The sequence below is a fragment of the Corythoichthys intestinalis genome, chromosome 3 (assembly GCF_030265065.1).
Source record: "Corythoichthys intestinalis isolate RoL2023-P3 chromosome 3, ASM3026506v1, whole genome shotgun sequence".
Taxonomy (NCBI): domain Eukaryota; kingdom Metazoa; phylum Chordata; class Actinopteri; order Syngnathiformes; family Syngnathidae; genus Corythoichthys; species Corythoichthys intestinalis.
In genome coordinates this window covers 26,432,030-26,457,532 of record NC_080397.1, presented here as the reverse complement: position 1 = coordinate 26,457,532, position 25,503 = coordinate 26,432,030, and the positions used below count along the sequence as shown (strand labels likewise).

At 39.2% G+C, this 25,503-nt stretch overlaps 1 protein-coding gene across 2 annotated transcripts in view; it reads right to left on the bottom strand.

The window, feature by feature from the left end:
• vps13a (vacuolar protein sorting 13 homolog A) overlaps positions 1 to 8,322 on the bottom strand; it is an 82,293-nt gene extending 73,971 nt beyond the window's left edge. For both annotated transcript variants that reach the window (XM_057831098.1, XM_057831099.1), the window contains exons 1-7: positions 8,163 to 8,322; positions 3,085 to 3,128; positions 2,976 to 3,018; positions 2,810 to 2,905; positions 2,616 to 2,717; positions 2,418 to 2,527; positions 2,275 to 2,334 (exon numbers count right to left, since the gene is read on the bottom strand). In XM_057831098.1, coding sequence (XP_057687081.1) covers positions 2,275 to 2,334; positions 2,418 to 2,527; positions 2,616 to 2,717; positions 2,810 to 2,905; positions 2,976 to 3,018; positions 3,085 to 3,128; positions 8,163 to 8,262 — 555 coding nt within the window. In that variant the 5' untranslated portion in view covers positions 8,263 to 8,322. The remainder of the gene's footprint in view (positions 1 to 2,274; positions 2,335 to 2,417; positions 2,528 to 2,615; positions 2,718 to 2,809; positions 2,906 to 2,975; positions 3,019 to 3,084; positions 3,129 to 8,162) is intronic.
• Positions 8,323 to 25,503: the final 17,181 nt, after the last annotated feature.

The window sequence follows — 25,503 nt, the reverse complement described above, 5'->3', positions numbered from 1 at the left end:
AGTTGGGTTCGCTGGCTGTTTAGCAGAATAGCGTCACTGACACAGAGCAACAAACAGGGGAAGGGGTGAGCTCTGCCGCACCAAGCCACTTCTGGCTGCATTTTTGGGACATGAAAAATGGCGAATACCGTACTACGGTATGACGGAAAATTTTAGTGGTTTTGAAACCGCAACGTTTTCATACAACGGTAAACCGTGAAATCGGTAACCGGCACATACCTAAACGATACAATACGATTTGCAATTCAAGGCTCAAGATAACAATGGTTGCACGATGTTGCGATACTGTACAACAGTTATCGATACATGGGTTAGTTACATGGGAAATTATTCTAGTATATTCTACAAAACAACTATTAATAAACAGAAAACAAGCTAATGTCCTTCAGTGAATTGGAATGAGTTTATCACTAGTTGACGTCAAACCCATTTAAAACGGATTGGAATTCTATGGCCGTCAGTGGCAGCCAATGCCAGGCAATGAGTTCATTTTGGGGCATTTCAAGTCATTTCCTGTATATTTTCAGTCACTTTATTTTCCTTTTGGGGATTTGTGGGCCAATTCCTATTGATTTGGGTGGGCAAATGAACAGAAAGTGAATCAAAATCAACATGAAGTAACCTGTAAATGCCGCAAAATCAACTGGAAGTGACCTGTAAATGTGACAAAATATCGAAATGGTGATATAACGTGATACTTTGTATCCCAAAAGGTTATCGATATGCTGCTGCCAAGAATTGAGATATTGTTTTAAAAAGGTGTCAATATCTAAAAAAAATAAATAAAAAGGAACCAACAAGTTGCTACCAAAATCTTCCACCATAATAGTGTCTCAGTTAACTCTAAGGGCTAAGTCTGCATTGACAGTGCACGACGCCCAATCCATTTAGACTGTGGGTTTTCAGGGCATTCACAGGTCACTTGCGGTTCATTTCAGGGCATTCATAGGTCATTTCCTGTTGAGTTTGAGTCACTGCCTATTCATTTGGGTGATTCCCAGGTCACTTCCTGTTGATTTTGAGTTACAGAACAGGAAGTGACCTGGGAATCACCCATATGAATAGGCAGCGACTTGTTGATTTCGAGTTACAGAACAGGAAGTGACCCATAAAATACCCCAAAATCAACAGGAAGTAACTGAACATCAACTGGTTAATGACCTTAAATGGCCCAAAATTATCTCATGGGCTGCCACTGACGGCCATAGACGTTTAATCCATTTGAAGTGGGAGGGATGGTAGCGAATGAACGAATCCCACCCTCCCAGTTCAAATGGATTGGACGTCTACTAGTGATAAACTTATTCCAATTCACAGCAGAAGCTTGTTTTTCTGTTTATTAGTTGTTGGTCAGAAAATCATTCTAGGATATTCTACAAATGTATCGATAATCGTTGCATCGCCATATCGTCAGATCATCGTTATCGTGAGCTTTGTATCGCAAATCATATCGTATCGTGCTGTACCAAGATGTTCCCACTTCTACTGTGAATGCTCTGGTTTCAGTGCCATTGACGATGGTAGACATCCAATCCAGTCAAAATTGGATGTCTAGCGCCATCGGCAGCCAGTAAGCTAACGTGCACACTTCTTTCGGAAGGTTTTTTATTTATTTATTTTTTTAAACAGTGACACCTTTTTAAAACGATATCTCGATTCTTGGTGAGAGTATATCGATAACCTTTTAGGCTACAAAGTACCGTGATATATCACCTTTTTGAAATATTACTGCTACTATGCAGCATATCAAGATGAAATTCTGACATGCCAGACTTTTTTTTCTTCACAAGAGTGCGACACCGGCATGGCGTCATGCCTGTTCACTTTTTTTTTTTTTTTTTTTATAGATAAAGCTGAAGAAATAGTTCATTCATTTTTACGAGACCAGATGGAACGGCGACACATCCTTAATCACAACATTTAATAAATAATAATAATAATACTTGGAAAATATGCTACAAACACTCATTGAAAAGTTAGGACTCTTCCTAACACTTTGCAAAAAGTTGTCGGATCTCATTTGTTAATGAGAAAGTTAATAAGTACATTGTTTTCCGCTTGTCAAATGTTGATATTTTCTTTTTCATTGCAAATTGCATTTTACAGTCTTTTCTTTTTTTATAAATGAAGTCTGCACACATTACTTTGCTTTAAAAGCACTAGTAATGGCATGTGTTGTTTTAGCTTAATCTCCCTATTGGCAGTAAGCCTTCGCAAACAGGTTTTACTTTATGCACAGGACCAAACCTCATAATGGATGTCAAGCGAGTTTACCTGAAGACTAAGGTTGCTAAGAGACACACCAAAGGACATGGGGCATTGAGGATTGGTGACCTGAAATGAGAACACGCATAAATGTCAGTGAAAACTACTTAATATTACTTCTATCCATCCATTATCTTCACAGGCATACTTACATCATCCTCGTAGCGGATGTGGATGTTGGAAATCTTGACTTGAACATTTTTTATTATCTGAGTGACCAGCTTCTCGACAAAAGTGTCTTGTTTCTCCAACTGTGGGTTGTCTGGCAAACAAATGAAAGCATGAAAGTGGCCAGCAGCAAGATTTGATTCTGTAACTTTTTCCAGGGGGCGCTACTCAGTGGGCCTAACCTTTCTCTGCAAACTTCAGCTTGGTCTCCTCGATCCGTTGCAGTTCTCTCTGCCGCAGCTCCTGCAGTTGTTTTTCCTCTTTTTCCGCATCATACTTTATGCCTGCGGGAAAAACCGTGCACCCAGTTCAAATAGATTGGACGTCTATCGCCGTCAGTGCTCGTGCCAGCAATTCAAATGGGAATCGCGCATACTTGCTGTCGGTACGATGAGTAGATAGACACCATCGAGTGTGGCCTCCACAGACTGCGTGTAAAGGTTCTTCCATGGAATTTTGAGTTCCAGGCACCCTGTTAAGATTTATCGAGGAAGAGAAATGTCCATCGACAAGAAAAAAAAAAAAAGAGAAGACAATCTTACCTATGTGTCCCGCTCTCACTTTAAAAGGAATATCGAGTTGACTCTGTTAGAAAGAGAAAAGGAGGCATTAATATGCGTGGAATGTTATTTGCACAAGCATGCGACTTACCAAAGCATTTTCCTTAATTTCAAGATTCTTCAGTGCGACGTCACCTGTCAATACATGGTCAAATTTAATTACAGAAGCAGTGGTTACTGCACCATCGTACCCATCCTTTTTTGTTTTATTGTCCGATCGCGATTCTTTTCCCAAATTTTTTTTTTCAATGTGACTTTTCACGGTTTTATGGTGGCTTTTGTGTGTTTTGTTTTTATCATATAAACTAGTATTGTACGATATGACAACATATATGGCCAGAACAATATAGAACTTGATCAAAATTTTCCATATATATCGCTGTTGTCACCATAAATAGACCCGTTTCTGCAATGCATTTTTTCCCTCTTTGTTCTACATATTAGATTTCACTGTATTTTTGCCAGCACAGTGGCTCTACCAGTTTCACCAATGAGTGCCAACAACAATCATGACTCCAAAATAAAGTCACATGACCAGACACAGGCTTGCAGTCGGAAGTCCTATGATTATGTCAGCCTGTTCAATCATGTGGTGTCTTTAAAGCGCCATAAAAAATGAACTATTCGACATAGAACGCTGCCGTCAACATGAATTGAAAGCACGGATCTCAACCTCTTTCCCTAGTTTTTATTTGGCACCGATTGAGCAGAGAAAACCGGATATATTTTCATTTACATTTCATGAAAGCAAATATGTTTTCTCCACTAGTGGGCACTCATCCTCCTTGAACGGTTGATGTTTCATTTGTGTAGATTTTTCTAGTCGGAATTCGATGTATTTTTTTTGTCCTAACATTGGCATGTAATAGGTTATAGTATAGAATAATAATAACAGTTCATACATATGACATTGTACTGAGAAAATAAATACACCATTGTTTAAAAAAAATCAGACTTTGTAAGCAGTTACTCACAATGCTACTTCTGTTCACCGAATACTTTTTTTACTTGTATTTGAGTAAATATTTTGGGTGACTACTTTTACTCGAGTAATATTATTTCGAAGTAACACTATTCTTACTTGATTAAAATTTTGGGCTACTCTACCAACCTCTGCTAATCACACAATGCAACTGTAATTAAACATACAGTGGGGAGTAGGAGTGGGAACCTTTTGTTACCTCACGATACGATACGATTTCCGATACAAAGCTCACGATAACGATGATCTGACGATGCGGCGATACAACGATTATCGATACATTTTAGAATATCCTAGAATGATTTCCTGACCAAACAACAAACAGAAAAACAAGCTTCTGCTGTGAATTGGAATGAGTTTATCACTAGTAGACGTCCAATCCATTTGAACTGGGAGGGTGGCAGCGAATAACCCTCCTACTTCAAACGGATTGAACGTCTATGGCCGTCTGTGGCAGCTAATGCCAGGCAATTAGGTAAATTTGGGCCATTTGAGGTCATTTACCTGTTGATTTTTAGTTACTTCCCGTTAATTTTGGGGTATTTTATGGGTCACTTCCTGTTTATTTTGAGAACAGGAAGTGACCTTGGAATCACCCAAATCAATGGCCAGTGACTCAAATTCAACAGGAAATGACCTGTAAATGTAAAGCAAGTGACCTGTAAATGCCACGAAAATTGGACAGAATTACTGCAAATGCTCTGGTGTCGAATGAACGAAAGTTCCCAGTCTAAATGGATTGGAGTCGGGCACCGTCAATGGCAGCCTTAGGGCCCAAGTACACCAAATGCATGATCGTTGCGGTTCCGGTCCGGCTCAGTGTTGACTGCGTGCCACGCAGTACGTCAAAAACAGGCAAATCATACCGGCTGCGCACGGCTGCGGTCCGCCAACTCCGTCCCCTCTTGAGCGCTTGCGTGATCGCGCACTATAATGTGCCATTTAAAACAACGAAAAACACACGGAGTCTACAGTATACTCATCAGAGAAGCCGAGAGAGAGCACATTTTTTCTTTGCATATTGATATTTTAGTTATGTCTGTCTCTTAATTCCAGATTGACTGCATCATGTTGAGATCAGGGCTCCGTGTGTGGGGAGAAGGGGGGCGGGGCCCTATTATGCCCTTGGTTGTGTCGGTGGGTTTATATCTTTGTGCACATTTAAAATTTATGGCACATAACATCTCATAGAGCTGTTATAAACAACTGTTAAATAATCTGTAATATTTATAAAATGGATAGCGATTTATATACTACACGAACTAAAAAACAGCGTACTTGGAATTGGCGTCTCAACACAGCAGATTCCTGTGCCCAGCACAAACTGTTGGTTTTTCTATGAAAAGTCAAGTAAAATGTAGGAAAGAAAGACAAACGTCTTGAACAGACCACCAGGTCGAAACTTGCGGGTGTCTCTTTATTCTCTTTCGTACTCCCCCCCGACTCTGTATATAAACCGACATTGTGTGTGCGCCGGGCACGAGAATTTCTGCAGTGAGACTTCCAGATACGCTTTTTTTCCACTCAAAGTTGTCAGCACGTCGTGTGTTTGATATCATTGCCAGAAAAACACACATAATAGGACACCTTGCAGCTTCGCTTTTAATGCTGTCCTTATAATAACGATCTGCTGCATCGTATATCACTTTGTGACATTCCACCTCCATGATGAAGCGCTCATTATCTATCTTCGCTCGTGTTTAAACCGTGATTAGGAACTTTTGACGTCAGGCCCAGCTCCGCCCATTTTGTCGGATGCGTGTCCGGCAAAAATAGAAAATAGCCTATACCATCCGGCGGGCATGCGGCATGCAGGAGGTGGTTCGCAGTCAATCCGGAGCACTGACGCGGCCGGTATACGTTGAACAATAGGATATAATGGGAACGGATTGGCTCCGGCGCTATTTTTTACCGGAGTCGGACCGGAATCGCAACGATCATGCATCTGGTGTACTTGGGCCCTTAGAGTTCACTGAGACACTATTATGGTGCCATATTCGGCTTGGACTCGAGCAGAGTCCGATGGCTGGATGGAGCCCTGGTGGCCATTATTCTTGCTTCATACTTTTATGCCATTGGCGAAGTCACCTGCCACTCAAACACACCAGAACTAGCGTTGAAGTTGAATCTTTGTGTCAAAATGATTCAATCGAAAAAAAGTGCCTTCAAAACTTTTTTCCACTTCAAAAAAAAGTGCGTTCAAAACATTTTCCACTTAAAAGAAAAAAAGTTTCAAACTTTTTGCTTTTCAAAAAAAGTGACACTTCAATAAAAAAATATGTATTTCAAATAAAAAAAATATATTTTCAAATAAAAAAAATATTTTTGCAAATGATTTTTTTCTTTGATTAAAATAGTTTTTTGATGAAAGCAACTTTTATTGCGATTGAATGATTTCGACACAAATGTCCTACCCCTAATATGGCTCAAACACAAAAAGGATTGCTTCAATCAAAGAAATCAGTTTGAATGAAAAATAAAGTGTTCAAATGCGAATTTCTGAGTCTCAAATATTTTTTCACATTCAAACCTTTTTTTCTACGCCTGAATTTTTTTTTTTTTTTTGATTGAAGTGATTTTTCTTTTGAAAATTTTTTTTTTTTTTTGAAGCAACTTATTTTATGATTGCATAATAAAGACACAAATGTCCTAACCAAAATGTGGTCCAAACGCAAAATCACATGACTTCAATCAAAAATATTTTTCAAATATATTTTTTTTAGTTCAAATTTATTTTTGCATTCAAACGCATTTTTTTTATTTAAGTGACTTTTTCTTCGATTGAAAATATATATTTTGATTGAAACAACATTTATTTGATTGAAGCAACTTTTTTTTTTGATTGAATAATAAAGACACAAATCTACCTCCATAGAAGGAGCATTAAAACTTACACAACTTCAATCAAATGAAGGATTAACTTTTTTAAACACTTGTTCTAAATAACGATATTTTAATTTCCATCATCAAATGAAATGGGGGTGAAAATCATCTATTTTACTTCGATTTTTTTGACCAAATTTCTCTCTCTTCTCTCCAGTACACTCTCCTGTATCAAAAAGAAACAGTCCACTATCAAACAAGAAAGCTTTTGAAATGATGGCACACTGACATCCTTCCAATGCTTGTGCATTATTTAAAACAATCAGTACTCACTTCTTATCATTATAAGGCCCGAGGGGAAAAGGCCAGTGTTGATTTGGGATCTACTTTAGAAGATGGACAACATTCCTCCAAGCATTACATTCATTAGCCACACAGCTCATCCTCACAAAGATTTATGATTTAGTTTTTTGTGGGCGGTAGCACGGGGAGCATGCGAATTTACTGCCATTGGCGGTCCTAGACGTCCTATTTTTTGGACTGGGAAGGGTGAAAGAACGGAAGCACGGAGAGCAAGCGAATTTACTGCCATTTACGGTGATAGACGTCCAGTCCATTGAACTGTATTGCAGTCAATGGCAGCTAATGCGCTCTGAGGATTGTTGTTAGCAGTGGACGTGCTAACAACAAGTATAGCACGCTGCAATAAAATGAATACTATAAAATACTTTGTCGCAAAAGGGTGCGACTTTCAATTGATCGCTGCGAAAGTGCCCCCCCCCCCCCCCCAAAAAAAACAAAAACATTTTGTGTTGTCTACTCTATGGAACTCGCGTCTATCTGAATAAAATTGAAACAACTAACTTTTCACGTCAACGAATTCGGCAGCATTTTTAGTATCCCGTCGCAGTTCTTTAGCCCTTTTAGCAAAAAAATTGACAACAAAAACAGATAATAATCGCTGCTAGCCCCTCCCGGTCCAAATGAATTGGACGTCTACCAATTGCAGTATATGTATTAAGTGGCAAGGGACGTGCTAACCACAAATTAATAGTACAGCATACTTCTTGTTCTGGACTTTGTAGCAAAGGGTGTGACTTTCAATTGATCGCTGTGAAAATCGCCCCAAAAAGAGATAATTTAGCGTTGCAAAGGAAATTGTCGATCAAAATTAGGTTTATCTGAAAAAAATTGTAACCACAGTTTATTCCGTCTCGCAAAAGAATTCGGCATTGCTTTCACTATCCTGCCATACTTCTTTTAGCCAAAGAATTGACAGGTAGAAAAGCTCTAAGCTAACGTCAATCCTACGCTAGCTAGGCGCCGCCTCGCTAGCTAAAAGTACACCAAACAAGTTGATTTACCTCCCCATATGCCGAGTTTAAGCTGCGAGCTGTCGAGGTTGACTACGTAGTCGCCCAGAAACCTGTTGAGGACGTCGACCACGACGCTTTCGAAGACCATTTTAGAGCTTTTCTCATCTGCTTGTCACCATGTTTACACTGGCTTGTGCGTTGACTGACGTAAAAGTTGCGTGATGGTGGGCGCAGCCGTGACGTCACGTCCAACCAGCGCCTGGCTTGAACTTTCATGTCCAAATCTGTGCCATATTTTCGTCTATTTCTTTTGGAATTTAATTCTTATACAGATACACTTCGGCATATGAAGAACAAGAAGATTATTTGTACACTACAATATCTTAGGGGTCTGTCTTTGATTGACTCTTAGTCAGGGGTGAAAGTGGCTTGCTGGAACTACCCGACGTGAAGGTCGCAATGGAGCCAGAAATCTTTTTTTTTTTTCACATTTTTTTAAAATGAAAAACAAATTTTTATTCAAAATTGTATTTTTTCCCAAAGATTTGCAAAATAAAAGTTAACAAAAACAGCAATAACCCCAACCTCCATCTCCTAATTTTCATTTCCCCTCATTTCCTCACATACTAAATGCCAAATCTCAATTACTACTTTAGAACATAGGATGTATATTCAAATTGAAGTTAATGTAAACATTTACTTTTTTTTTTTTATAATAAAGATATACCGTATTGGCCCGAATATAAGACGGCCCTGATTATAAGACGACCCCCTCTTTTTCAAGACTCAAGTTTGAAAAAAGACTTTTTGAACACCAAAATAATTTTTATACAAAAAATAATTACAGTACATCTGAAACAAATTATTATAACAATATATTTGAGGGAAAAAAAGCATGTTATTTTGCCTAATTCAAATCTTAATATCTGAACATTTAAATATGTAAACTAAAGTGCAATCATATTTGTAAATGGATGGCTTCTGATTTTTGAAATGTAAATAAACCAATCTATTGTGATAAAACAACAAAATTGAAATAACTGCATTAACCATCACAGTGAAGTCTAACTTTAACTGTAGTCTTGAAACAAATCTGAATAAGGAAAAACAATGCAATAAAATAATGCAAACTTGTTAAACTTCAGAGTAGCTGAGATTCTTCTTCTTTGAGTCAGGGGTTCGCTTTGGCCTGTGGAGTCAAGTTCAGCATTCGCTTCAATGATATCTGGCGCCGTCTAGCGTCGTGAATGGGTATAATGTCTAGACCCCGAATATAAGACGACCCCACTTTTTCAGTCTTATTTCAATGCAAAAAAACACCGTGTTATATTCGAACCAATTAGGCTCGAGCGTATGACGTGGCACTCGCGATGTTTCCGCCCCTATCACCATGTTGGAAGCAGGAAGTTCGGTGTCAGAACTCCGGGAAACATAAACAGTGAGGCATTTCCACACAGGTCGCTCTTTAAAAATACTTGGAAATTATTGTTCGGTAAAGAACTGCAACAACCGATCGAATAGAAAGGAGAATGTACAGCTCGACGGAACCCCATTGAGTTTCTTCTAGATGCTTACATGGAGAAAAGGCGAGGGAAAGGTCATATCTGAACTTACCAAACGTAATTACTATTTTTATTGTCTATTATTTTTTATTGATGCTATTGTTTTGTGTTGTATACATCTGTACGTTTAAATCAAATCGTCAATTGTGGTTATGAAGCAGATATTTGTAAACGTGTAAATTTGAATAAAAAATTTTTAAACATTGACTTTTCCTCATGACATCAATAGGCAATGATAACGCTCCATACTTTCTAGTTTTGTGTGTGTGTTTGTCTGTATGAAAGCTCTATAGTGCACTCATAGACCTGCAATTCATTTGAAAGATCAGCATTTACAGCCAGTCTTCTCGGTTTTATTGAATTGGACGTCTATCATTGTCACTTGCAGGCAGTGGGTTCAGTCTATCTTCCCATTATTTAAAAAAAAAAAAAAAATCTTTTTACTTTTCTTTAGGAAAAAACTGTGAATCTCTGATTTTTTTATATGTTAAATATAAAAAAGAAACTTAAATGTTCTATATATTCATAACATTCATTTTATTTTTATCCAAAACAAAATGGATTTTTAAAATAGTTACTAATGCTATCTTGATTATCAACTTTAGAGTGTGATGGGGGGGCCATAACCAGTGTATCCATGTCTTTATTATAAAAAAAAAAAAAAAAAGTCAATGTTTACATCATCTTCATTTTTAATGTACATCCTATGTTCTTAAGTAGTTAAAATTGAGGTTTTGCATTTAGATGTGAATATATGAGGGGAAATAAAGATTAGGTGATGGAGGTTGAGTTTACTGGTGTTCTTGTTAACTGTTATGCAAATCATTGAACGAATACAATTTTGAATGAAAATCTGTTTTAATGTAGATATGCCTTGTTAGAGTAAATGTAATGCATTAGCCACCTATTGCATGTGTAAAACCTGTTTTATTGTGTGTTATATGTATATATCTTTCCATTTCGGAAGTTTTAGGTTTGAAAAAAAAAATCTGGTGCAACCTTTATCTCAAGGAGTTCTGGCAAAAAAAAAATCTAGCCACTTTCACCCCTACTTAATACACAATGTATTTACGTTTTCCAAGTATGAGTTTCATTCAGTAATTTTACCATGAGCATGACGATTCCATCGTGGCAGGAGCCATAAGTTTGTCATGTGTACATTCAAATTCCGTAAAATCCCCCGAAACACATCACAGCACTACATACGCACCACGAACAGTATGTATAGTAGGGCTGCAGCTATCGAATATTTTAGTAGTCGATTAATCGATGAACTAGTTAGTTCGAAAAATAATCTGATAAGGAACATAAAAAATTTAAATGCCTGAGCTAAACCTCAAACGGTATAAAAAAAAATAAATGAGGATTTAAGTACAACAAAAAAACAATTGGCTAAGTTACATAGGAAAAGTCCGCTAGCTTAAATGCTATGAAATGCTTTTTTTTTATTTAAATTACACAATCCTCTTAAAAAATGGTTCAAACACATACAGTGATACCTCAGCTCACGAACGCTTAAGCTCACGAACTTTTCGCCTCAAGAACATTAAATTCGCGAGCATATAGTCTCTGCTGACGAACTAGTTTTCGGCGGACGAACCAATTCACGCGGTCGAAAAGCGCCACGAGAAGCTGACGCACGCTCACGGCGTCCCAGTTCGTCCCCTCACTTTCGTTGAGTGCGGACGTGGTTTGTGTTTGATAGACATTTTGGACCATATTGAGTGTACTTTTGCTATTATGGGACCGAAAAAGAGTTACCTACAGTCCTTATGGAAGGTGACTCGTGTTACCAGTTCGCCCTCGACCGGTAATTGGCGGTGCTTTCAGCTTCCCACCGCAGTTGAGAACTGGACCGGCGAGTCACGTTGGCTCGTTGTCGTCGGTTCGCCCGATTTCCTCTCCAGAAAGGTGGCGGCGTGTGTACAAAGACCCAGAGGCGTCGGATGGCTTTTTGTGGGCACTTTTATTAACAACCAAAAGCATGTGGGGGGCACAGCAGTGGAGTCTACGCTAACTGCGCACTTTGCCGGTAACACTCTCCTTCCAAACAGTAACTCCCTCCTCCTCCCACTCCATTCCATCAAGCCATCAACTACCATCACAAAGGTAAATAAAACGACTTTATTATACAGTACAGTTTATTTCTTTAACTATAATACAATAGCACATTTATTATACATAAAATAAGGTATATTTTTGTGTAGTTTTAAGGCTTATTTAGTAGAAAATTATGTTTTATGGGGACCTGGGAACGGATTATTCTCATTTTAATGGTTTCTTATGGGAAATAAATGTTCGGAAGACGAACTTTTCGCCTTACACACACTTTCTGGGAACCAATTATGTTCGTGAGCTGAGGTATCACTGTATTTATATTTACATACTATTATGTTATACATATTACAATCCCTATAAACTAAATTATAAATGCATTAAACATTTTTTTTTTTTTTTAAAACATTAGCTCAAACAAAAACTTATGTAACAGGGACCAGCTGGATTTAGCAATATGAAATGAGTTATGTAATATTCACTGCTTCCACTAGAGGGCAGTGTATCCACCCAAATCAATAAAACTAAATGCAAACACTTTCAAAACAAACCAGTCCAATGCCACTTTAATTGAACGAATACTCAAAGAAGCAAAATTTGAATCTTTTTTCTCATTTAATTATTTGCATTATTTGATTAATCATTGAAGCACTAATGGAGAGTAAAAATAAATGAGATCGGACGCAACTCTATGCACTTATAATTGTCATAAAAAGGTTGCAACTCAACGCATGAGACAGGAGTTAGCATGGGAACTCAATACGTTTTTTTGGACAGAAACGGGACGAGGTTCATTTTAATTTTGCCTCCTTAGTCTTTCAACGGTCTTCAAAGTTAAAAATTTGAAAGAGTTGGTAAGGGAGTGGCTCATTGCGGCCGAAATCTTCTGCCTGTTAGAAAGAACGATTTCCTCAAGTTAAATTGAAGTCTTTGTCAGACCTAATTAAGAACTTTTTTTTTTTTAAACGTTACCTAATTCAAAGCCATATCGACAAAAATTTATACAAATTCAAGGATTTTGTTTTTCCATTTCTCGAAATTGGAAATGTGTGCAGGATGTAATAATGCAGCATATTGAATTGATTTGGCTGTAGCACTAGCAGCTAGCTGGCTAGCGTTAGCTGCTGTCGCTTCGCTTATATTAGCATCTTGCTGGCTGGCTTTAGCTTCTGTCTCTTCAGGCTCATGAGCAGCTGGCTGATCGAAAAACGCCGGTTATGGAGGGAGTTTGTTTCTTTCCTCTCATGGAGATTATGTGCTTGGATGATTTAGCATGGGACTTTAGCGCCTCCATGCCCATTGCACCCAGTGGGTTTTTTTTGCATACGATGCAAAAAGTCGAACACACTGCCAGCCACTGGTTTGAGCCAAAAGCAAAAGGATTGTTTACTCAACCACGCTTCGTTGAATTTACATTCGCCCATCACTCTAATATGAAATATATGGCTAGGTTTAACAAAAAAAAAAAATAAATAAAAATAAAAAAAAATAAAATCACACCTGAGAACACACACAGGAGAAAAATCCCTTTAATTGTTCAGTTTGCAACAAAGCATTTGCCGAAAAGAAAGACCTGGCAGTAAACATGAGCACGCACACGGGAGAAAAACCATTTCGTTGCTCCGTTTGCGGTAAAGAGTTCTTTCAAAAGGTAAGTATGCAATCGCACTTGAGAATACACACAGGACAAAAAACCCTTGGTTTGCAACAACGCATTCACCGAAAAGAAATACCTAGTGGTGTACATGAGAACGCATATGGGAGTAAAACCCTTAAGTTGCTCCGTTTGAGGTAAAACTTTAACTATTCAAATTAAGCAGTACACACGAGAAGTCACACAGTAGGAAGAAACCTTCAGTTGCCCCGTTTGCAGTAAAACGCTTTTTGAAAGGGCAAGAATGCAATGGCACCTGACAACATGCACAGGGCAAAAAACCTTAAGCTGCCTGGTTTCCAGCAAAACATTCGTCCAAAAGCAAGACACGGCAGTACACATGAAAAGACACATGAGAAAACATGTGCGATGACACTTTGGAGGATAACCTTTAGTTCCTCAGATCTTGTCCATAGATAGTGGAGTAGTTTATTAACCCTTTCATTAATTTTTTTGTTTTTTGGAAAAGTTATTACAGCATTCATATTGGAATTTTGGTCTCAAACTTGTGGTCTCTGGGCCGTTTGCCAATACATCCAATTCCACTGCTCCCTGCACATTAGAGTTAGCTGTACAATGGGTTTTTGTTTAAGCTAATGTTTTATTTTACGCATTCATAATTTAGTTTATACTTAATTTAGTTTATATTAAAATTGCTTGTAAACTGGGGCTTCCTGAGTTGTTGGCATAATCAGTAGCAAATCAATAAATGTTTTTTTTAACACACTGCCATAATTTTCAGAAAATATTCTATTTTTTTTTTTAATACCGTTTGAGGCTATACTCGGCAACACTTTAAATGTTTGTTCTCCGATGGCGCGATTCATCAATTAAATAATCGATAGCTTCAGCCATTGAATGAATCAATCGAAATATATATTTGGGGGAATATCTTGAATGTTTTAATAGACATCTAATCCATTTGACCCGGTAGAGCAAGTTCATTTGCTGCGAGCCCTCCGGGGTCAAACGGATTGGACATCTACTAGTAATAACGTAATTCTCTCTCGGTTTGACTATCGAAATAATTGTCCATTGTTCGATTAATGTTTTGTTTTTTAACTTGTATTTTTCTGTGAGGCCGTTTGGGATCTTTTTTTCGATGATTTAGTGATATACATTTTTTTTTTGTTTTGTTTGTTTTTTGTTTGAGTTTTTCTTCATCCTATTTTCAAAATGCTAATATCATTGGGAAGCTTGCTCATCACAAAAGCAGATTTTTTTTTAATGATGACGTGGTGAGCTAAACCAAAAGATCTATCCATCCAGATCCATGCGCGTGACGCCCCTTACAATATGGCCACCAGGTTAGTGCAATTTCATTGACATTGAAACCCGATTTTCATGGGATTGACCTCGTCAAATTGGGTGCTTTTAAGGGTAAGAAACTATTAACTCTCATGCAACGAGGACTTTTGTTTGACACCCCAAAACTGAAAGTTTTTCTTTTTAAAGTGAAAACACTACTTGTCCTCCAATGTTTGTCCAGATCACATCATTTATACATAAAAAAAATAAATAAATCAGGACGCTACGGGACACAAAGGTTTTTAGTTTTTGCTAAGAACGTACGGTTCGGCGAAAATTTGCCAAAAACATACCCACTCACGTCTAATGGCCAAAATTTCCCATTTATAACAGTAGCACAAAAACCTCCATTCACTTGTATTCATCCCCTTCACTGTACTCAACGTTTTTGCACTTTTTAGTTGCTTGTTGCTCAAAAGCTTTCGTCCTCCTTTTCTCTTGGGCTGACTTTACATTATATTTGACTTTTTCATGCAGGTCACGTTTTGCCCGTTCTTTCTCTTCAACATACGTCTTGTATTCTGTCGGTAATACTATTGTAGACAGCTGAAATGAGAGGGGGGAAAAAAGATTTTAAAAAAATAAAAAATAAACAGTATTGTAGACAAACACAAACTCAACATTTTTTTCTCTGGTGTCTTTCCAAAGCTCTCTGCTCTTGCCCATGGTAACAGTTGAATTATGACTGACTGTGGGGTAAACAGGTGACAATAAAGAGCCCAAATGGGCGGTGGGTGGGTGGTTACTCATGAGGTAATGGTGGACTCTATTTAAGGTAGACTGAAAACTCTTTCAGAGTCATAATTATTGCTGATTCTCAGGGGTGAAAATACTTATGAGCCCCAGTAAATTGCAAATAAATTATTATAAAAATCATACAATGTGAGTTCCGGAGTTTTTTTTAGATTACCGGTATGTCTCTATTCGTGGAAATGCATCCATGATTGAAATTTCAGACCTCTACCTGTTTTCTAAGTGGGTGAACTTGAAAAATCACAAGGGCTGCAAATGCTTCTGCTCCTCATGGTATATACTACATAAGCAAACTTAAAAGGGATAAGAACAAATGAATGGAAAACATCCCAAGTCACTTAGGCTAGGTTCATACAGCAGGTCTTAATGCACAATTTCGAATTTTTTGTCTTTTCTGCTTTTTTTGGCGTGCCTGTTCAAGTATAACGCATTCGTCCCATCTTACAGTCCAACACACGCTGAGCAAACTGACCCACTTGCGCAGAAGCATCAAAACCAACCACTACACATGCTGGCTCTACGTCATTCTAGGGTAGGGTGTAGTGTTGTATCGGTCGCGAACGATTCGTTCTTTTTGAACGAATTGTTTGGGTGAACGAGACTGAACTAATCACCATCTGCACTGATTCGTTCTATGAAGTTGGTGGCGCTTGTTCGCTGCGTGGGAGGGCGTTGAGCAAGCGGCACCGTCTTCTGACATCGTACACGACCAATCAGACGCCAGCCTCATCGCGGGCAGGGGAGGGAGCGGAAACAGAATCAAGGCGTCTGTCACACATTTCCACGTGTGGCCAATAAGCAGCCAGCGTGCAGGCAGGGGGGAAAGACTGAGTTTTGTCACTTCCCGTTCAGTGATTCGGTCCTCCGGTTCCTGACCTAGCTGTCTGCTAACTTGACTTTCCAGTAATGACTATGCGGTGAACGAGTCATAAAATGAAAGGAAATTACTTTGTCACATATTTGTTAACGTGGAGCCTATCAAATGCTGCTCAAACAGACAAAAACACCACACAAATCTAGCGAGCATGGTTTAGTGTTCTACTTTTCTCAACAGACTCGGGACTGTACCTATGACGATATACTATCAAATTTACAGTAATTTAAAACACGCGTAGCTACGAGGCAAGCAAAAGCTGAGCTGCGGTCGCGTGACGGCAGTGAAGCGGACAGAGAACTGTCACTATATGGAGGCTTCATGGCAGCGATATTTACCTCATATGTGCACAGAAAAAAAAGAATATTTAGTATGATCACCATAATACTGATTTGCAATGAAACTGTATATAGATGTCAATTTTTTCCGAGTGTTTTATTTTTTTTCGTGTCAGAGGGTGTCGGTTGGTTTGACAAATTATGTCAAATTATTATTATGTCGTCCATCATGTGCTACTCAAGCGCCCAAAAACAACGCACGCGGACACGGGAGATGTCGCAATATGTCTACATTTTTCTTAACGGACTAATGAGAGTAGAAAGGCGACATTTAAAAGAGCAAACAATTATTTCTCGTCAGCATTTGACGATCTGAGATGCGGGGACGACAGGGGAGCTGACCGGATTATTTTATTTATTAATACCAGTGCAAAAAAAAAAAATACGATCACCATAATACTGATTTGCAATGAAACCGTATATACATATAATTTTTTTCTGAGTGTTTTTTTTTTGTCGTGTCAGAGCGTGTCGGGTGTTGGTTGGTTTGACAAATTATGTCAATCCGTCCATCATGTGCTACTCAAGCGCCCAAAAACAAAGCACGCGGACACGGGAGATGTCGCAATATGTCTACATTTTTCTTAACAGACTAATGAGAGTAGAAAGGCGACATCATAAAGAGCAAACAATTATTTCTCGTCAGCATTTGACGATCTGAGATGCGGGGACGACAGGGGAGCTGACCGGATTATTTTATTTATTAATACCAGTGCAAAAATTCAATCCGATCATCTTAATAATAAAAAACAAAAATACAACAGAGCGAGAGGTAAATATGATGTGTTGGTTGTTCCATATTTAGAAATTAAACTTTCGATTTATTTTTATTTTCGTGACAGCAAGCACACCGCGTTGGCTGGTAGCAGCAGCATTGTATATGTGAGCAAGATCACGCTAAAGAAAGTCCGTGCACCCCCGACCCCAAACCCCCACTTCCCCCTCAAAAGGAAAATGTTTAACCGTGTCCTAAATCGAAATGCAAGCACGAGCCATGACTTTGAGCCCATAGAACTAGGACAGATGACGCGGAAGTTCTCCCTCGCTTTTGCAGCAGCGGGAGGGAGACGAGGCTGTCTGTGAAAGCAGAATGATATCGCCTGTCACTCATTTCTGAAACTACGACGAGCGGTCAATTAGGAGCCCGTGTGCAAGAGAGGGAGGGACCAAGCAATGTCACTTCCCGTTCAGTTATACTGCGAAGCGGTCTTTGGTGATTCGTTCGGCAACGTCACTTCCCGTTCACTAACCGAACGATTCATCTGGGCGGGGAGGGAGATGAGGGGGGCGAACGATTCATTGAACGATTCGTTTGAACGAATCTTTTTACTGAACGAACCGGAATGGATTCGTTTACTCAAATGAACGACAGATCCCGTCACTGGTAGGGTGACCATATTTTGATTTCCAAAAAAGAGGACACTCAGCCCGGCCTAAAGATACTTGAATTTTACTCGAAGTTCACTCAAAGATGCCTATATCACTTTAATATATTTAAAGTGTGCCCCCTCACTCTGGATGGAAAAATGCAGTTTGAAAATAAATAAATAATGACTTAAAAAAAAAATATATATATATATATATATATATATATATATACGTATAATATATCATGCAGACCCATAGAAATGTAGTCCAGTCAATACACATACACACAGTAGGCTATGTGCCAACTAAACATTTTTATAAATTACTATCACGACAATTGTCATTGACAAATTGTTATTCCCATTCAATTGATATTCTCATTCAATGTTCTAGATTGCATACAAACAAAAACCGAAATAAACTGACAAACTATTCAACCAGCATGTTTCCAAACGTAGCAGTTCAAAACTACGTTTCCCATAATGCCTAGCGCGGTTTAGCTTACTGATAGCTAGCTGAGGCAAAAATCAAACTTTGCTATTAAAGTTTACAATCATTGGCAACGCAACAATGCGACACCAAACGGGATTTTACAGTCAAAGCACCGACTGAAGTCAACAGTTGCCATTATATACGTATTTATCGTAAAAAACTTTAGGTGCTGTGGCCAAATCGTCAACCCAGTAGATGGTGGTAACGCCTCATGATAGGGGTAAACTGCCAACATGAACAAGAACTACTCCTTCCCTCCCTACCACTAGGAGCCATGTCATCGCAGGCAGGCGCTGCCACCCAGCGGCCGGAGGGATTCTCTTCAAATTGGTCCCGTGAAAAATCATAAAAACCGGATATTTTTATGAATTTATAAAACCCGCCCGGACCACGAGGATACTGCGTGAAAGTAGGACTTGTCCGGGCAAAAGAGGACGTTTGGTCACCCTATTCTAGGGTGATCATAGAGCAAGGCGGTAAACCGAAAATTTACCGTCACCGAAATTCTTAACGATGACCGACGTAATTTTGACCATGTCGGTAAATTCGGTAAATTAATAAAACAAGAAAATATAGTCTTTTCATCCCGCTTTGATTCTGTGTTGTTCGTCTATGTTCATTCCCCTTTAAGAAACAGTCAATGGGCTTACGTAGGGAGTCACGTGATCATCAAGGAGCCAATCAAACAAAAGCCCGGTAAGCTAACGCTAGCAGCTAACGCTACAAGCAAAACGTGATGGAGTGTGGCTTAAGGGAGGTTCACCAAACTTTTAACCAACATTTAGTAGACTCTTGGTGGCATCCAGACGGGCTTTCACCCGCTGTCCTCCCTTGTTCTCACGATTTCCGGAGATGGTGCTTTCAGTGCTTTCTACTGGTAGCCAGGCTAACGCTAGCTAGCGGCTAACGCTACAAATGAACGTGATGTAGTCGGATAGCGGCTCTAACCTTGTCGAAACGGCTGAACTTAATGAGTGGATTGGACACGGACTGCATCTAGCAATTACTATGTGGCGTTATTTTGTATCTGTCTGTGTGTGATTCCTCTGATAGCTTTTGTGATGGTAAAGCATTCAGCATAAAGTACAATCCAACGGCAAAACTTATAATGACCGAGAAATGGCCCCAGCTATTTTTCTGTATGTGCTTATTTCTGTGTCATTATTGCTATCATAAAATCTTAAGCGTTTCATTTGAAGAAGATCAATATAGCTTTAATGTGTGTGTGTCTCTCTCTGTTTGTTTGGGGGTTCATTTGTGCGTGCATTTATTAAAAAATGCACTGGGGGGGGGGGGACCCTGAAACCATAATGTAAACACTTGTATTTAATAATTATGTCACAGCAGCCATTAACAATAAGTTGTCTTTTTGAAGTGTACTGTTCAAGCTGCAAGTCATTTGTGTTACAATGACATGTTTGCACAGGCATATTGATTTTGATAATGTACATTGTTCAAGTCATACACGCTGTTATAAATGTTCATACTTGAATTCTTATTGCTTACATTACATTTTTCTAAACTTAATGTTTAGACTGCATGTACAATTGTTAAATACAGTATATGAAATTGAATGCTGGTAAATAAATCAACAAGAAACAGTTAATCTGTATTTCATGCATTGATTCAGATTTTCAAATTATATAACAGTACGCTTGGGCGAATTTATCGTCATTTATCGTTATCGAGATAAATCTGCTCAATTTATCGTGATACATGTTTAAGGCCATATCGCCCAGCCCTAGGTGATCATATTTTGTTTTCCAAAAAGAGGACACAAATAACAGACGTAAATAATCCCTATTTAGTCTTATATTCAAAGTTTATATGGATTGAAAGGACGCATGCACGCACTATGAGTGCATGACGCAAACGCATACGATCATTTTGCCCCAACTGAATTACATTACTCCTCATTTGACGCACAGAAAGAAAACCGAGCTGGCTTGCCCACCCACCCACATTTAATTTAATTCTTTTATGACTGTTGTCAAGCCCGCCACTTCCCAAAAAAGGCGAGTTCAAGCTAGGCACTCACGCCAGTAGACAATAGACTCAATTGCTGACGTTCTCCCTGCCTCTCTCGCACTTCACTGACGTAATTGCTGCAGGAATTTTGATTTGGGAGACTTCCGCATCCACATTCTGGAAAAATGTGAACCTGGCCTTAGACTAGCCTAGTCTAAGTCCAGGTTCACGCCCTAAGTCTTAATGCACAAATCCGATTTTTTCATGTTTTTCCCTGACTCGAATGAGGCATTAACTTGACGGTCTGAGCGGGACAAGTAGTGTAGAAGTGGACCATTTCAAACCTGATCTAGGTCACTTTTGTATATGATTAAAATCTGATCTGGGCCACATTTTTCCAGAATGTGGCTGCGGTCTGAACTGTCAAGTCTCCCAAATCAGACTTCAGGCTGGATGTCCGCAAAGAGCGAGAGAGGCATGGAGGACATCAGCAATGGAGATGTGCATTAGTGCCTAGCTTGAACTCTGCTTTTAGGGAGGAGGCAGGCTTGATCACAGTCATAAAAAAATAAGAGAAAAAAGGATAAGCCTGAGAATCTTTGGTTTTCTTCCTGTGCGCCAAATGATCAATATTGCTTACATGGCCAAGAGTAGGGGCAAACTGACCGTGTGTGTGTGTGTGTGTGTGTGTGTGTCATGCAAGCAAAGTGCGTGTTTGCGTTCTATCAATCCATATAAACTTTCAATATAAGATAGACTACACGGGAATTATTTATGTCTGTTATTTGTGTTCTCTTTTTGGAAATCAAAAATATGATTACCCTAGAGCCAGCATGTGTAGTCATTTGTTTTGATGTTTCTGCACATGCGTGATACATGTACGAGCTCTAAGCCTGTCGCAATATGCAATAATTCCATTTATCGTGCGGTATATAAAAATGAAGACTGTAATTTTCCTGCTGCGATTTATCGCCTCGTGTGCACGTGCGTGCGCGTGCGTTTGTCAAGTGCGTGCGTGCGCGCGTGACGTACGCGCTTGCGGCAGATGTGTGGCAGACGTGCTTGGCAGCGCTGTTTAAAGTTCAGCTTCCTTGTGCCACTCTGTTTTATTGACTTCTGGGTATGTTCGTTTTATACATTTGAGTTTGAGTGACCATCATTTAATGGATGGAGGCAGGGCCGAGTGTACTGTCGGCGCACAGCAATGAGCGAGCGGAATGAGGAAGAGGACAAACCAGTCTGCAAAATGTTTCTGGAGGGTGTTTCAACAAAGATGGCCAATAGAATAAATCTACATGCTCATTTGAAACACTATCATCCTCTCCAGTTTTCACTGCTTAGTAAGAAAACTGCATCGCAATAAGAGGAGCCTCCTCGTCACGTTAATTGACAATTAGAGGTATTCGCTTGATGTGAGAAATACAGACGACACTGCACAAAATAGCGTTCCCTCACGGAAAGTGAAGTCCGCTACATTGCTGAAGAAATGAGAGTTTTACATCTGTTAAATGATATTTGATACCTTTGGGAGCCAAATTTTTGTTACTGCTACTTAGTCTATTTTTCTCTGTTGTTGTTGAAGTTCAATAATATCGCATATCGCAATAATTTGAGATAATTTATCGCCCACTAAAATTTGTTATCGCGACAGGCCTAACGAGCTATGTGGAAAAAGGCAGTCTGATAGGGCATGCCAAAATAAAACAGATGAAGAAAATTCAGAATTGTGCATTAAGACCTGCGGCTGAACCTAGCCATAATGTCAGAAACAATGGACAGAAGCTTACTGGCAGTTCGACAGGCACTTCTGCAGGGAACCTCGCCTCTCTACCATACATCATGAGGAATGGTGAAACCTTTGTCTGGGTGTGGATTTTGGATCTCAGCGAGAAGACAATTGCATCCAGGTACTTATCCCAGTCATTTTGGTCCTGATTGACAAACTTCTTCAGAGCTCTAACAAGAAAAAGTCAAACATTTACATTCAGAATACTGGACAGAAGGGAAACTTTACTCACTAGAAACACCACTATAAAATGGTTACCGTTTAATGTTGGCACTGGTTTGTTTTTCCGACCCATTTGTTTGAGGGTGGTAAGAAATCATGACGTTCCTTTCAATGCTAAGCATTTCACACATTTTGTTGTTAATCTGGAAAGACAAAATTCAGCACAGTATAATTTCGGCACCTTAAAGTTTGTCGCCTATCAAAATAAAACTGTACCAAATCATCTAAACCAGGGGTTCCCAACCTATTCCACTAAGGCACACTGTGGGTGCAGGATTTCATTCTTACCAAACAAGATGACAACACTTTTTCCCCAATCTGGTGTTTTACAAGTGCAATCAGTTGATTGCAGTCAGGTGTGGCTTGTTTTAGCAGAAGCCTCATTGGTTCAACTGTCTCTGCTGGATCGGCTGGAACAAAAACCAGGACCCACAGTGTGCCTTGAGGACTGGGTTGAAAACCCCTGATCTAAACCATAGAAGGAGGCTCACTTCATTTACAAACTCTTGTCCTTGATTGAAAAGGAATCTTTTAGGACAGCCGTGTGTGTATATCACAGAACACAGATTTTTTGCCACCTCCTCAGCTGAGTTGCTTTTTTGTGAAAAGGCTTCCACCCACTTTGAAAAATAATCCGTGGCTGTCAGTATATATTGATAGCCACTGGATGTTATGGGCAATGGGCCTGTGAGGTAAATTCCAACCAGCTGCCAAACAGCCGATGCCTGTTGGTAAGAGAGTAATATTAAGATACAATGTCCAAGAACAGATGTAGAAATTAAGTCACTGTCCATTACAACTGATGGTTACCTGGACGGAATCCAATTTCTTCACAATGTTAGGCTGTGGTCCCACCGTTTGACATTGGCCACATTCAGATACCTTTGAAAAATAACAAGCAAGTCACACAGACACATGCTCAATTTTGCGAAAAATAGTAATTTAACAAAAACTACGACATACCCATTTCTCAATGTCAGTGGTAATGCCATTCCAAAAAAATCTTTGGCACATGGCAGCTCTTGTTTTCAGGACACCAGTGTGTTCACCCATGGAAGTTGAATGGTATTGTTGGAAGAGGTTCATTGCCTCCTCCGTTGTTTTCACTGCTCTCCGTTTGGGTGTACTCCCATAATACAATGTACCATCTTTATGAAATAGAACACATTAAAGTGTATATGGCATTCAGAGGTATTAGTTACACCACTTTAGACACATTTAACTCTTACCATGAATGCTAAACTTTGAGGCATATTTTTTCAAGGACTGCCGTTGACCCTTGTTCATCTCTGTGGGATAAGTTCCCAAAGAGAGAAAATTGAAAATTTCATCCCACCTTCGATTCATTTCTAAGAAAGAAATACAAAGAAAATTGATTATAAACACCTCTATTATTTTCATATGAACTTTCTTAACAAATATACTAGATATTATAGTATTTTTATTTGGGGCAGTAGGGACCTAACACTACCAACTTTTCGGGATGCTCAAATTGTTCCCACCAACTTTTAAGCCACCTTATTTGCATTATATAAGGAGTTCAGTTATAGGGGTAATTTAGATCGTCTTCCCATATGTTGTAAGGATAGAATAGACCCTACCATTATTTAGTGAATTATTTTCATTATGTTCAGATTTACATTTATCCCTTTTCAATTGCTGAATGTGCCGGTCCGTTTTCCCCCTCAAACGCACGTTTGATTGGCTGATGACTTGACCCCCTGCCCCCTCCTCCTTCTACACAGACACACATGCAAACTCACCCTGCCAACAGAAATACAACATGCCTTCACCCCCAACATCCTTCACCCCCTTCGAAGAGGGATATTAGGTTTTTTTGGCCAGCGCAAGCCACTGTAAGTAATGTAAAAAGACGTCAATGTTTGTGCTACTAAAAGTCCGACCTGCATCTGTGTTAGCATAGCATTAATCTGTGTGAACTTGCTAACTTGCAAAACTTCTGTCATTAAGCCTGCCTCCACAAGGAACAACAAAGTTAAGCTAGCCGTCCCTCATGTGGATCATTGTTTGCAATACGGTAATGCAACTCGGTGGCTTCAGGGTGCAAGTCCCAAGAATGAGTCCACTTTAGAAGGACACTGACATGAACATGAACTGACATGGGGAAAAAAATCTGTGAAATGAAATCACACATCAGAATATCATGAAAGTACTTTGGTTCGAGTCTTGGAGTAATGGATTAAACGGTATTATATGAATGCAATTATATAGCGCGGTTTTGCAAATATCGACACCTCATCCCCACCGTGAAGCATGGTGAAGAAGCATCATGATTTGGGGCGGTTTTGCTAATTCAAAAGTTTATCAGGATGTTTTGCAGGAAAACCTGAGGCAGTCTGTCAGACAGTTGGAGCTAAAAAGAGGATGGATGCTGCAACAGGACAATGATAGAAAACACTTAAGTAAATCAACTTCAGAATGGTTTCAGAAGAACAAAATACACATTCTGGAGTGGCCAAGTCAAAGTGCAGACTTGAACCCCATTAAGATGCTGGGGGGCATGACCTAAAGACAGTGATTCATGCCATACATCCCAGGAATCTGACTGAACTACAGCAGTTTTGTAGAGAAGAATGGGCCAAGATTAGTCCTGATCGATGTGCCAGACTGATCTGCCAACTACAGGAAGCGTCTGGTTAAAGTTATTGCTGCCAAAGGGGGCCCCACAAAACATTAAATGTAATGGTTCACTTACTTACCCCCCGCCCCCCTTCTGTCATTGTTTGCATACTATCCTCATTAAAATATGAAAACCAATGTTTGGGTGGTTTTAGTTAAAGCACAGTTTTTTCATCTGTGTGGTTTTGACAAAGATCAGATCACATCTGATTGTGATTTTCTGCAGAGATGTGAGAAATTCCAAAAGGTTCCGATACTTTTTCATACCACTGTACATGCAGGTTCTGCTGTTACCAATGTTGAGTACATACTTACGCCCTTGTTCTACATCATGTTACAGCTAATACAGTACAACGAAAATCAAGTGGT